The sequence below is a fragment of the Telopea speciosissima genome, chromosome 4, assembly GCF_018873765.1.
Source record: "Telopea speciosissima isolate NSW1024214 ecotype Mountain lineage chromosome 4, Tspe_v1, whole genome shotgun sequence".
Taxonomy (NCBI): domain Eukaryota; kingdom Viridiplantae; phylum Streptophyta; class Magnoliopsida; order Proteales; family Proteaceae; genus Telopea; species Telopea speciosissima.
In genome coordinates, this window is record NC_057919.1 from 66,181,006 (window position 1) to 66,193,206 (window position 12,201).

General features: G+C 38.2%; 2 protein-coding genes across 3 annotated transcripts in view; one reads left to right on the plus strand and one right to left on the minus strand.

The window, feature by feature from the left end:
- Positions 1–214: 214 nt before the first annotated feature.
- On the plus strand, positions 215–1,756 carry LOC122659558 (WRKY transcription factor 23-like). Its single transcript, XM_043854661.1, has 3 exons — positions 215–609; positions 877–1,023; positions 1,300–1,756. The coding sequence occupies exons 1-3, from the start codon at positions 215–217 to the stop codon at positions 1,724–1,726; spliced, it is 969 nt and encodes a 322-aa protein (XP_043710596.1). The 3' UTR covers positions 1,727–1,756.
- Positions 1,757–11,718: 9,962 nt separating this feature from the next.
- LOC122657470 (flowering time control protein FCA-like) overlaps positions 11,719–12,201 on the minus strand; it is a 50,228-nt gene continuing 49,745 nt past the window's right edge. For both annotated transcript variants that reach the window (XM_043852178.1, XM_043852179.1), the window contains one exon: positions 11,719–11,908. In XM_043852178.1, coding sequence (XP_043708113.1) covers positions 11,901–11,908 — 8 coding nt within the window. In that variant the 3' untranslated portion in view covers positions 11,719–11,900. The remainder of the gene's footprint in view (positions 11,909–12,201) is intronic.

Consider the following 12,201-nt stretch of genomic DNA (forward strand, 5'->3'; position numbering starts at 1 on the left):
CCTTAAAGACTCAACAGTAAGTATCCTGTCATTCCCTCTCTCTCTCTCTCTCCCTAAATCTAATAACCTTTTACTTAGATGATGGAAGAACAGATCGAGGAGAACGTAGCAGCAAGAGTAACCACAAAAGATGATCCAAAAGAAAGAATTGTCTGCCATTGTTTTAGCTGCTAATTAAAGAGGATATCTATCTATATAGATACATGAGCTGACGATGATGATGCCAAAGAGAGAGATTACAGAGACAGAGAATCCCAACCAAGCTGCTTCTTCTTCAATCTTTCCCGATCATCACTTACCTACAACCACAAATTATTTCCCCTTATCAGGAGAAACCATCTTCGACATGTACTGCGAAAATGAGAAACCTGGGTTGTCCATCGGCTTCATGGATTTACTGGGTATCCAAGATCTCAATCCTTCCATATTCGAATTCCTACAGCAACAGCAGCACCACCATCACCAACAACAACCGCAGATGCCATTGTCGCCACCAACGGCACCACCACCTGCGGAATCCTCCACGTTTTCATCATCGTCTACGGAAGCCGCTAACGATGAACAGACCAAAGCAGTGGACCAGGAAGAAGAGGAGAAGCCCAAGGAACCGTAAGTTTAACTACTTTCTGTTTCTCTTAAACAAAAACCAATAACACCAACTTCGATCTTCTTCTTCATTTTCTGGTATGGCTACCTTAGCTTGTAAATGGATTTATAGGGTTTAGTTTTTTCAAGTTTCATATCAGTTGGTATCAGATCCGTTCCTAATCCTCTTCCGAATTGAAGGAAGGAAGATCTGTGTTTTTTTTTTTTTTTTTTAAAAAAAAAATAAAAATAAAATTTGATTTGGTTTTATTAATTATTGGATTTAATTAGGTCGAAACAACCTAAAAAGAAGAACCAGAAACGGCAGAGAGAACCGAGATTTGCATTCATGACGAAAAGCGAGCTTGATCATCTAGAAGACGGATATAGATGGAGAAAGTACGGACAAAAAGCTGTGAAGAATAGCCCTTTTCCAAGGTATTATATCTTTTTTCCATCTTTCCTTGTTGGTAAAACATTTCTTTGCTTGATTATTGAAATTGTATACAATCAGTGTAGTGTAGTGTGAGGACGAACACCTATAACCTTATAATCTCATCTCATCTCATCTCATCTCATCTCTTCGTGGATGTAGGCAATCTTGTAGAATCACGAAAATCGTTGTGTTCGATTGAATGATTGTTTGTTTGTGATTTCTATTCTTTCTTACAATGTTTTAGGTTTAGTTTTCTAAACTGCTGGATGATGGTGCAGGAACTACTATCGTTGCACCAGTGCGTCATGCGGAGTGAAGAAGAGAGTGGAGAGATCATCGGATGATCCATCCATTGTTGTAACTACATACGAAGGCCAACACACTCATCCAAGCCCCGTCATGCCTCGTGGAAGCTCTGCCGGAATCTGTCCAAACTCCGGAGGCTTTACCTCCGCTACTGCTAACTTGGCCGCCTTGCCTATGCAGATCACGCAGTCTCAATTCCATCATGGACACCAACATCAGCGGCAGCAGCAGCAGCAACAATATTTCAACAACTTTCCACCTTCTTTTAATTTCAACTGCAATAGTCTTCCATCAACTCATCCTCTTGCACAAGAGAGACGTTTTTGGGCTTCTCAAGCTTCTTTACTAAGTGATAATGGACTTCTTCAAGACATTTTTCCTTCTGATATGCGAAATTAAGGAGGTCTGGTCAGATTGAGAGAGAGAGAGAGAGAGAGAGAGAGAGAGAGAGAGAGAGAGAGAGAGAGAGAGAGAGAGAGAGAGAGATTAGGGTTAAGACTTGAAGACCTGATTCAGGGAATTGAAGGTGAGGATAAGGGAACCCTAAAGATAGATAGATGGAATTGGGAGGAGGGAAGGACAAGAAACAAGAAACAAGAAACAAGAAACTAATGCTAAAAAGGCACTTTTTGATCCTAGCTAGAAGATTATTAATGGCTCTTCTTTCCTTTCTTGTGTAATGTTAGCTATTACTCCTCTTGAGCTTCTTTGATTCTTTCCTGAATGGATTAACGACAGAACGAAGGAATGAATGAAGGATTAATGGTGGTGGAAGAAACATGTGGGTGGAGATGTTGATTTCGTGAAATTCTCAATTCAGAAGGGATGGGGGGCGAAGGGGAATGATGAGATCATGGTGAAGATATGGGCTCTCAGCTTTATGCTTATTATTGATGAAATTAATGGTTTTAATAGCTCGTAGGGATGCAATAATTTAATTTCTTCGTTTGGGAATGTTGTTGGCTTATTACTTTTACACTTTTTTCTCTTCTCAACATTAATGCAGACTTGCAGAGGAACATCCATTGATGGAGGAAGTAGTTCAATGTAGCTTTATCTCTCTCTCTCTCTTAATTCATTTTAGACATGTGGAGGGACAGTATAGTCATTCATATGGTTGTAAATAGATGTTGAAATGATCTCTTTTTTTTTTTTCGCGAAAGATCAACAAAAAATATATTAAAAAAATGAAAAATATATACGATGCTCAGGGAAGGTCGTGCTTGGCTCGTTGGTCAAGTGCTCACTTGCTGAACGCTTGATCATAGTTTCATGTCCCGAAAACAGCCTTTCTAGAAGCAGGGGTAAGGTTACATATATTTGATCTTCCCCAAGCCTTGCTAAACGCGGGAGTCTTGTGCACTAGATATGGTTTTTTTTTATTTTTTTATTTTTTTATATACGATGATCCAAACAAGACACAAGAACAAACTATAATTTGATTTTTTACCTTCAGCATAACCATCAGCAAGGAAATCAAATCATACAAACAATATTTATTGGAGAAACAGGATCCAAGTCTCCCTTGAACATCCTATGAAACTTCATTGGTAATAGAAGATGGATAATAGGATCAAGTCAAACTAGATCTTTGATTGGTCACAATATTTTTTGGGTGAATAAATAAATATGTTAAGCCTCAAAGAAAAAGAAAAAAAATTTCTAAGTGAAGATGCCACGAAAAGGCACTAGGCCCTGGTCAAACAAAAAGAAAATAATAGAAACAAAACGTTAGATCGACTCAAAAAGAGCAATAATGAATTCACACTGCGATCTTCCAAGACTATCAGTTTTTTCAATTGACTGAACAAATTTGTAAAAAGCATCCGCTGTAGCATATGGAAGTTTCTAGAATCACCTATTTCTTTTAAAGGTCAAAAAATACATCTTAAGAATATGGTGGGCTTCATTCAGCTTAATAATGCTTTTAGATTGACATTTCCTTACAGCAGAGGTATGGGACTACATGTAGAACCCTATGCGGAATCAAGACTAAATTTAAATTGAAAAAGACTTTCTTTATTAGAAATGATTTAGAAAATCAAATTAAATTTTTTAGATTTTTATTTGATGTCGTTAGAATTGATCCAAAAAATCAAAGAATAAAAAAAAAATCTATTGGAATAAAAGAAATCCGAATAATCATTTTTGCTGAGAACAATGCGAATACCAGGGGTCATCTAAAGTAAAACACCCCAAAGAGAGAGAGAGAGAGAGAGAGAGAGAGAGAGAGAGAGAGAGAGACTTATGATAAGGGATCTTCTTCTAACAAATAAGAATATGGTTTGTCGCTCGTTAAGGCAGTGTTTGGTATACATTTTCGAAATAGATTTTAGGTGTAGAACACATTCTGAAATCCAAATTTTTCTTTTTTTTCTTTGGAGAATGCACGATTACCAAACACAGCCTAAGTGTATAGACATCTAAGAATCATTTTAGTTAAAATAGTGAAAAATCTTCCAATATATTAAGCCAAGATGACTCAGATTGGTGCATGCTTGGGTTTATTAAATGCATTTTAACCAGTGCTTTTAGGGTTGTAGTTCATGAAACCCTATATCTTGCAGCCTAAGGGCTTAAGCCATCAATTAATTACGGTCTCTATTGTATGTGGGTAGGTGGTACCCGGCCATTTATTAATTTTCTTTTATTGAAATAATCTTTGATTGTCTATCTTCTTAATTTTTATAAATCTTTAGTCAAGGGAGGTGATTCGAATTGATCTGTTGATCATGCTACGTGACTAGGAAGATCCTTGACTGGATTTGTTCATATCCTGTTAGCTTTATTAGGTTTTCTGCCTTCCTATTTATGCTCAACAAAAATTAAATTAATGTATGCCGGGTTGACCACAATTTTTTTCTTTGTAACTATTTCCTCTAATTTGTGGGCTGGTCAAAGCAGGATTAGGTGACTTGAGAAATAAAAATAGTGTTCGGTATGAATTTTTCGAATAGATTTTGAGTATAGAATGCATTATGAAGTAAGAAAATAAAGAAGAATCAGATTTCATAAATGCATTTTAGACCCAAATTCTATTCGGAGAATGCATACCAAAAACAACTTTTTTACTTCACTTTCCACGAATAACTTAACACGATGCTTCTTTTAGAGAGGTAAGTGTCTAATTGACACCTCTATTAGGTGTATATAGAACTTGATACCTTCATTTAATTAATTGTCCTACATCTTGTTCGTAAAAGTTCTTTAAGTTAGGGGTAGAGAAGGGTTTTCAAAAATATTTTGAAAGTGACATAGCATTGTCAGTATTAAGAGTTATAATTTCATACTTTTTAGGATGAATGTCAAATGACATAACTTACCCTCATTGGAAGGAAGAAAAAAAAAGGTGTGGACAAGAGATCATATTGCCAAGCTGCGTACATAGCTCTGCACCAACGCGAGGGCCAATGAGAGCACGCTTAGGGAACATAGATGAAATTTTTTATTTCACGGGAGGTGGGGCGGTAATTTCGCATGCTCTTATGTATGGGTTCAGGCTCCAAGTAGCATGGCAATGATCTTTTTTCCAATATGTAATACTAAAAGAATAAAAAAAGTAAGATTACAAGTCTATTGACACATTATGGGGTGTGAATAAGAAAAAAATCCCTTTGGGAGAGAGAGAGAGAGAGTTTTTCAATGTTGTGATTGAGAATGAGAACATCTAAATGGATTAACCATTATGTATTTGTTTTTCAAACTGGAGTCAAAATCCAGACTGCAAATCCAAAGCTAACTAGGGTATATAAACATTATCTTATTCTCCAATTAATTCTCTCGTGGATTTTAAATTTATTTCTTCCACTTGCTTACTTATGCAAGGTCACCTAGGTTACTTGAACAAAGGATCGGGAGAATGGGCACAACTCAACTACAAAGAGGCTAATCAGGACAAATTCACATACTATCAGTAAAATGGTGATAATTCTCAATTCACAACTCGTTTTTGAGTGATATAAATTGGAGATTAGAGATAATAGAAAGGGCAAAAACCTTTATGAAGAACTTTTCTTCATTTTTTAAGTGGAGGATATCTGGCTAGAAGTGATGATAATTGCGGACATGAAAGTAACTTGGATGAAGTGAAGGGTAAGGTGACTTACTTCTCTTCTAGGATGCAAATCAACTCTAATGGTGGCCTACAACTCTTCTAAGAAGTAGGTGAAGAAAAAAACTCCTACTCATCTAGGAATGAGAGAAACTTCTTCAAGGTTTCTTGGTTGAACTATTCTAGGTTCAAAAGGAAGAACTCATCACGATTCTAACAAAACGCTCAAAGCAATTTTCATTCAAAACTCAAGTCTCTGTTACAAATAAGATAAGTAGGACTTTTAAGGCAAATACAAGAAACCTAAAAGTTACTCAATATCTCAACCATTGATTCTAATTGAAATCCTACGACTGAGATTGATTCTTGAAACAAAAAAAGAGAAAAAATTAAATGCCTACTACATTAGTCTACTTAAAGTATTAAAGTTCTTATGCATGTATCCTTTCTTAATATCATAATTTTCCTAGAGAGACGAGTTCATGTATCTTCAATTCCCATGTGCTGGGGTTTTCAAGATAAGAAGATTCACTGCTTTGGTGAGACTTTCCATATCTCCACTTTGAAAGGACAATAGGAAGAAGCAAATTCAGATTCTCCACTCACCTTTGAAACACTTTACCAAAATGATTATAACTCCTTGTAGAAAATAGCAATGCATGCACCATTTTGTGTTTTTGTTGTAAAGTAGACTTCTAGATATTTCCATCCATATAAGGCACATGGTCTAATTCCTTCGGAAATGGTACATGTGTCATCGTGAAATTGATCCAAAATTGTTGACTGAAACTGTTGTTGATTAATGGGATGGGCTCCACTTGCATGGGCTCTACTTGCACGAGACTTCAGATAAACTTGGACCATTTTTACTTGAAGTATTTTATATCTTCTAAGAGTATGCATGGCTATAGTCCATTTGAGTAGAGAACTGGTTAGGGTTGGCCACATGGGTGTAGTAGACGTGGCCTGCATCACTTATTTATCTTAAAGCACTGCATGTATGTCAATAATAATAGGTGAGAGGCTACCAGACTGACTAGATGTTTCTTTCATGGTTATTTATTGGATGAATTAAAGAAGTGTACCAAATTAAATTAATTAATGTAGGCTGTTTGTTATTAATTTCAAGCACATAAATTTCCATGTTTATGAACTTAGCCCAAGTTGTGGTTTGCCTTATTTGTGAAGATGATGCTATGTTGTGACCTTCAGTACATGAGAGGTTTGGAGATTTCTAGGAGGAGATAATATCACATTTTCTAGTTGAATTGAATTTCAGGATTACCCGAAAAGTTTTGGATCAATTACCCTGGTGGATGATCTTCTGAATCACACCTAGCAGCAATTAATGTTCCTACTTCAAATATGATATTTGGCAATTCTAAACCTAATTTGAGATATGATCAAGTATCGATCCATATATGACCTTATTTCAAAAGTGCCCTCAATTATTTGACTGTGCCTTCAAAAGAATAACTATAGGGATTGTTTCATAAAAAAAAAAAAAAACAAAAAAAACTATAGGGATTGTAATGTTATCATGAAAATCCTTGAATTCCAAATGGTTATTAGTCGCTAAGTTATCCTCACCTCACTCTACAACCAAACATTTTGAAAAGTCTTTATCATCTTCTCCAATTTTAGAGACAAAAGGTCTCAACACTAAGTTGATACCACATCAGCCCTTTTGTCACTTTGGCCAACATTATTTTTCCCACACCTTTTCTATTTTTGCTGTATGGATAAGATGATTTGATGTTTTGACCGTTGGATAAATAGCAAATTTCTTGATAGGCTACATGGGGATCAAAGGCGTTCCAATTCACAATGGATGGAAAGAAACTAACCGTTAAGGTTTAAGTTATCCTTTACTTATGGTCTCTCATTACACCATTGATGATGTATTATTGGTGAAGCCTAGTTGGTCTCAGTCCAGAAATTGCTATGGTGATTTTTAGGCGGATCGTTTCACTTTCAAAACACATCAAAATGGTCAAAAAGTGCATACAATAAAGCTATAGGCACTGACCCTTGTAGAGCTTGCGAGATCTTCGATTTGATATGTATTTCATCCTATGTTGGCTTAGGTCTGTACCAGACTTGATGGGTCTTTAGAGGCAGTTTTGTACTTTTTGGGTTATGGTTTTCTTATACATTGTTGTTATCTCTTTGAGAGATGCGAGAATGAGGGTTTGTATTTACTTCACAAAAATAGTGGATTTATTCTATCACTCGGCCATGTATGTAGCCTTCCTTCTTAGGGGTGAACCATGTATATCTTATCTTGTGTGTCTGAATTCTCTTCCTTTTTCGTTTTCTTTATGTTGCTTTGTTTTTTCTAACAATGTGTAGATATGATTGAACTTTGGGTTCATCAGTATTTACTTGCACCCCTTACTTTATGAGTTTAAAAATACGTTTCCTTTGTCCAATCAAAGGATCATATCCTATAGTTGAAAAGATTCTCTTTTCACTATGGATGAAAAGAAACTAGGTTCAATTGTTAATTATTTTATCGGATGAAGCTTTCTAAAGCATAGAGGATTAGATTATCATCCGTGGGAGACGGATGTCCGCTAATATTTTTCTTCTTAAAATTAAGAGAAATTTTAGACATTAGAAAAACACATAATATACCTTATTTACTTTCTAAATTTTAAAATTTAAGCTCATTTTCTACCTAATTAATTAAAAGTTATGTTTGTTTTTACCGTTAAAAAAAAAAAGGGCTAAGTTTGTTAGTTTTATTCAGATCAAAAACTTCTTAATCATTCGGTACAGAGTGATTAACTTCCAAGGTTATGCTAACCTCACAAGTCCCTCATTATCAAGTCCAATAAGATCCGAATATCCCACAAACACTGGGAGGATAAAGAAAGGGGTTCCATGAAGAACTGCAGCAATAGGTGGCTAGTGATTCACGAAGGAAACATGAATTTGACACACTCTCTCTCTCTCTTACAATACCAGGTTTTTCTTTTTTTTTTTTGGTAGAATACAAGACCAGGTTTGGTGGTGAGAAAAGTATGAAGAAGCTGGAGGAATCCAGATCTTCTACGGCACGGGCTGCTCGTCCTGCTGTGCTGTACAGATACAAGGCAGTGTACATTGATTGTCTTACCCCTGCTCAAACGTCTTATCTAAACGGGGTAATGCAGTCATTGCACACAGTTCTATGTCTACGCAGCACAAGCAGAACAGGGCAGCGCGCCGTAAAAAATCTGTGTTAAAACTGGAGCACATGGGCAGGGAGTAGTAGTAGCAGATCCATCCACAGTGTCCACACAGAATAAGCACAAAATAGTGATATATATGTAAAGATATTTCCCATGAAAGGCCATAATAAAGGATTGTGAGGCCTGCTGCCCGTAGCAGCCATAGCAGCGCACTAATGAGGCGCGGCACAATGATCGCCTTACCCCTGTTTGGGCAAGGCGTTTAGGCAGGAATAAGGCGGTCATTGCACCGTGCCTCACTAGTGCGCTGCTATGGCTGCTAAGGGCAGGCAGGCCGTAGACGATCTGGATTCGAGAAACAAACCCTCGCCACTAAGCTACCTAGCTACCAAAATTCCTTTTCCTCTATATAGGAGAAGCTTCTCCCCGGCCACAACCCTTATAGCAGCTTAGCTTCTTCTTCACATCACAGTCTTCATATATAATCCAATTCTATATAAGAGAAACTTCTCCCCCCCAACAGCCCAGATCGATCTTTCTAGTACTAGAGAGTGTGCATTAATTAGCTTTGGCCTTTGGGGTAGTAATTATTAAGCGTAGAGAGAGTGGGAGATGGAAACCCACCTCCTCCTGCTAGCTAGCTCATCAATTAAGATGATATTGATGATGGCTAGGGTGGTAGTGATGATGATGATGGCGTTGGCTGAGATGCCGATGACAATCGAAGCATGCCATGGTGGTGGTGATAGTGGGTCTCTTCAGGTGAACGCATACCAGAGTAGCTGTCCCGAAGTAGAAGCTATTATCTTCTCTTGGGTGGCCAGAGCTGTTTCTGATGAACCTTGCATGGCCGCATTTCCAACACAGATCTTCTACAGCGTGCTGTCCTGTCCTGCCTGTGCTGCGCAGACAGAGGGCCGCACGCAATGACCGCCTTACTTTCGCTCGGGCAAGGTGCTCGGGTAGGGGTAAGGAAGTCAATGCGCTAGAAGATCTGGATCCCTGCATCTCTCTCTCTCTCTCAAACAAGGATCCAGATCCTCTATGGTGCGCTGCCCATAGCAGCATGACCTGAGCGGCGCAGACTGAGTCGTGCCCGCAAAGTCCGCCTTACCTCTGCTCAAATGCCTTGCCTGAGCAAAGGTAAGACGGCCATTACGCGCACGGCCCAATCTGCGCGGTACAAGCTGCTACGGGCAGTTGCGCCGTAGACGATCTGAATTGCTCAAACACACTTACTATAATTCTTACGTTAGTGCATAGAGAGATACTGAAGTGCAGGGAGATGACGCATCCGTGCTGCTGGATGATACATAGTCATATAATAGGATTAATTAGATCAAATGAATAGATCCATGCATACAAATATCTTCCTTTCCTGGCTTTTCTTTCATAATTTACCTCTTAATTAATTAGGAGATTATAAATAAAGAGAATGGGCCTGATCATTGTTGTTTTTTTTCTTTTTTCTCCTTCTTGATTTTGCAGTCAGGTGGGCCCGGGTGGAAAGTCCAGCTGGGTAGGAGAGACAGCTTGATTGCCAGCAAGGCAGCAGCGAACAGTAACATCCCGGGCCCCAACTCCGACGTGGCAACACTCACCATCAAGTTCCTGGACGTCGGTCTCACCATAGTTAGCAAAAAGGGGAACGGTAATAAAACAAAGTTTTACGGTACGGGTTTTAAACAGTAAAAAATTGCAAACGGATGGTCAAATAAAACGGTCAAAAAAACAGAGAACGGTAAAAAACGAAAAATAGACGGTATGGGTTTTAAACGTTTATATTTCAAAAAAACGGAACCAAAAAAACGCTACTATTCTCATATAAATTGAGGGAGTTTTTATTTGAAATACATGCTTCTATTTCTGGTATCCATGCATTGACTTTGAGTTGAAGGCGATATCATGAAAAATGTAGCCGTTCGAATCATCTTTACAACGGTAAAAGAATTAAGCCGATCAAAGTTCGAAAAAGAGAGATATGGTCAGTTAAGTCCAAGGTCTTAAAAAATGCCAAAAAAACAAAAACGTGTTTTAAACAAGAATGTTTGTCGATTGCTGTTTTTTACCGTATGTTTAAGAAGCATACGACAAAACATGTTTAAAACGAAATTTTAAACACGTTTTTACTAACAACTCTCATCCTCCACGACATGGTTGCCCTCTCCAGTTCGTTCATTCTTCATCAAATGATCAATTTTTTCTTTATATATACATATGTGAAAAGGAAGGACACGTTACCCACAACACACTTCCTCTCACAATTATAATATATTTTTTTATTAATATTCTCTCTCCTTATTAACTATGTGTCGATGTCTTTCTCTTTCTTTCAAGCCTACTTTTAATTCATCCTCCAAACAACTTATCGATTCACTGTCATTTTGGAATCAACTCATCACAGGTGCACACACCATTGGAAAAGCCAAGTGCTCAACCTTCAGCTCACGGCTCAAAGGCATGAGCAACGGTGGTGACTACTCCAGGTCTTACGGGCCGATCGTCAACCTTGACTTCCTCGCATCACTACAGCAGCTCTGCTCAGAATCCGGCAATGCAACACTAGCTACACTAGAACTAGTGACACCGCCTACCTTCGATAACCAGTATCACATAAACCTCATCTCTAGGGAGGGTCTGTTTCCATTAGATAACAACCTCATAGCAGGAGGTGATACCGCAAGTGCTATTACGCACGAGATCGTTGAGGTATACGCCAATGACCCTTTCACCTTCTTCCAGGACTTCAAAGACATCCATGTTAAAAATGGGCAGTTTGAAACCACTCACTGGGAACAACGGCCAGATCCGTAGGAACTGTAGATTCATCAATTGACTTCATCCACTCCAAACCAATCCCAATCTTTTCACAAGAGATATATATACTCTTACTATCACTAATAGTGTCCCAGTCTGGTGCTTTGGTTGCATTCTTAGTAGGCAGTAGGAGCTAGTCTTAAACACTCTTTCGACTGACTCCTCCCTATGCTTATCGTGTGCTTTGAATATGTTATGGATATGATATGGTTTTAGTATATAAAAAAATATTTATACGGTAACAGAGACAGAGAGAGAGGAATTCTGTTGCTCATTCTTTCTGTCCTTTTTCCTGTTGGAGGTAAAAGTACGAATTATATGAGACAGTAAAACCTCAGACACTCGAGTAGACAAAATAATGAATAATTTTCCTTGCAAATACTCGAGAAAAGTAATGCTGTCCCCGTCGCACATATTCCCTTCCATCCTTCAAATCACAGAGTGAGCTTGATGCTGCGAGACAGCTCCATCGGCATTTCGGGTTGTTCCTGTTGGCCAGCATGTATCCCGGATCTCACCCTCTCCTCTTTCAAGTTCCTAGAGAATGTAAAAATGATTTCAACATGGTGAGCACAAAGTGAACAAAAATATATACAAGCATCTCTAAAGAGAAGTGGAAGAATTTCTTTGCCATCCCTTTCTCTTTTGGTTGTGTCTATTAAACCACTACAACCAACCCCATGCACCATTTCCTCCCCCCCCCCCCCCCCAAACACCCCCACAACCCCCTCTTCCACATACGTTGGGGTTACAAAGAAGTCCAGACTAAAACATCAGACATCCAACCACTCAGATGACCTTGCTATAAAGCTCGGTGGCAGCTGGATCAA

Coding starts and splice junctions, on each gene's coding strand:
- LOC122659558 (XM_043854661.1), top strand. CDS start 215: ATGATGATGCCAAAGAGAGAGATTACAGAGACAGAGAATCCCAACCAA. Junction 610..876: donor GAGGAGAAGCCCAAGGAACC/GTAAGTTTAACT, acceptor GGATTTAATTAG/GTCGAAACAACCTAAAAAGA. Junction 1,024..1,299: donor AAGAATAGCCCTTTTCCAAG/GTATTATATCTT, acceptor ATGATGGTGCAG/GAACTACTATCGTTGCACCA.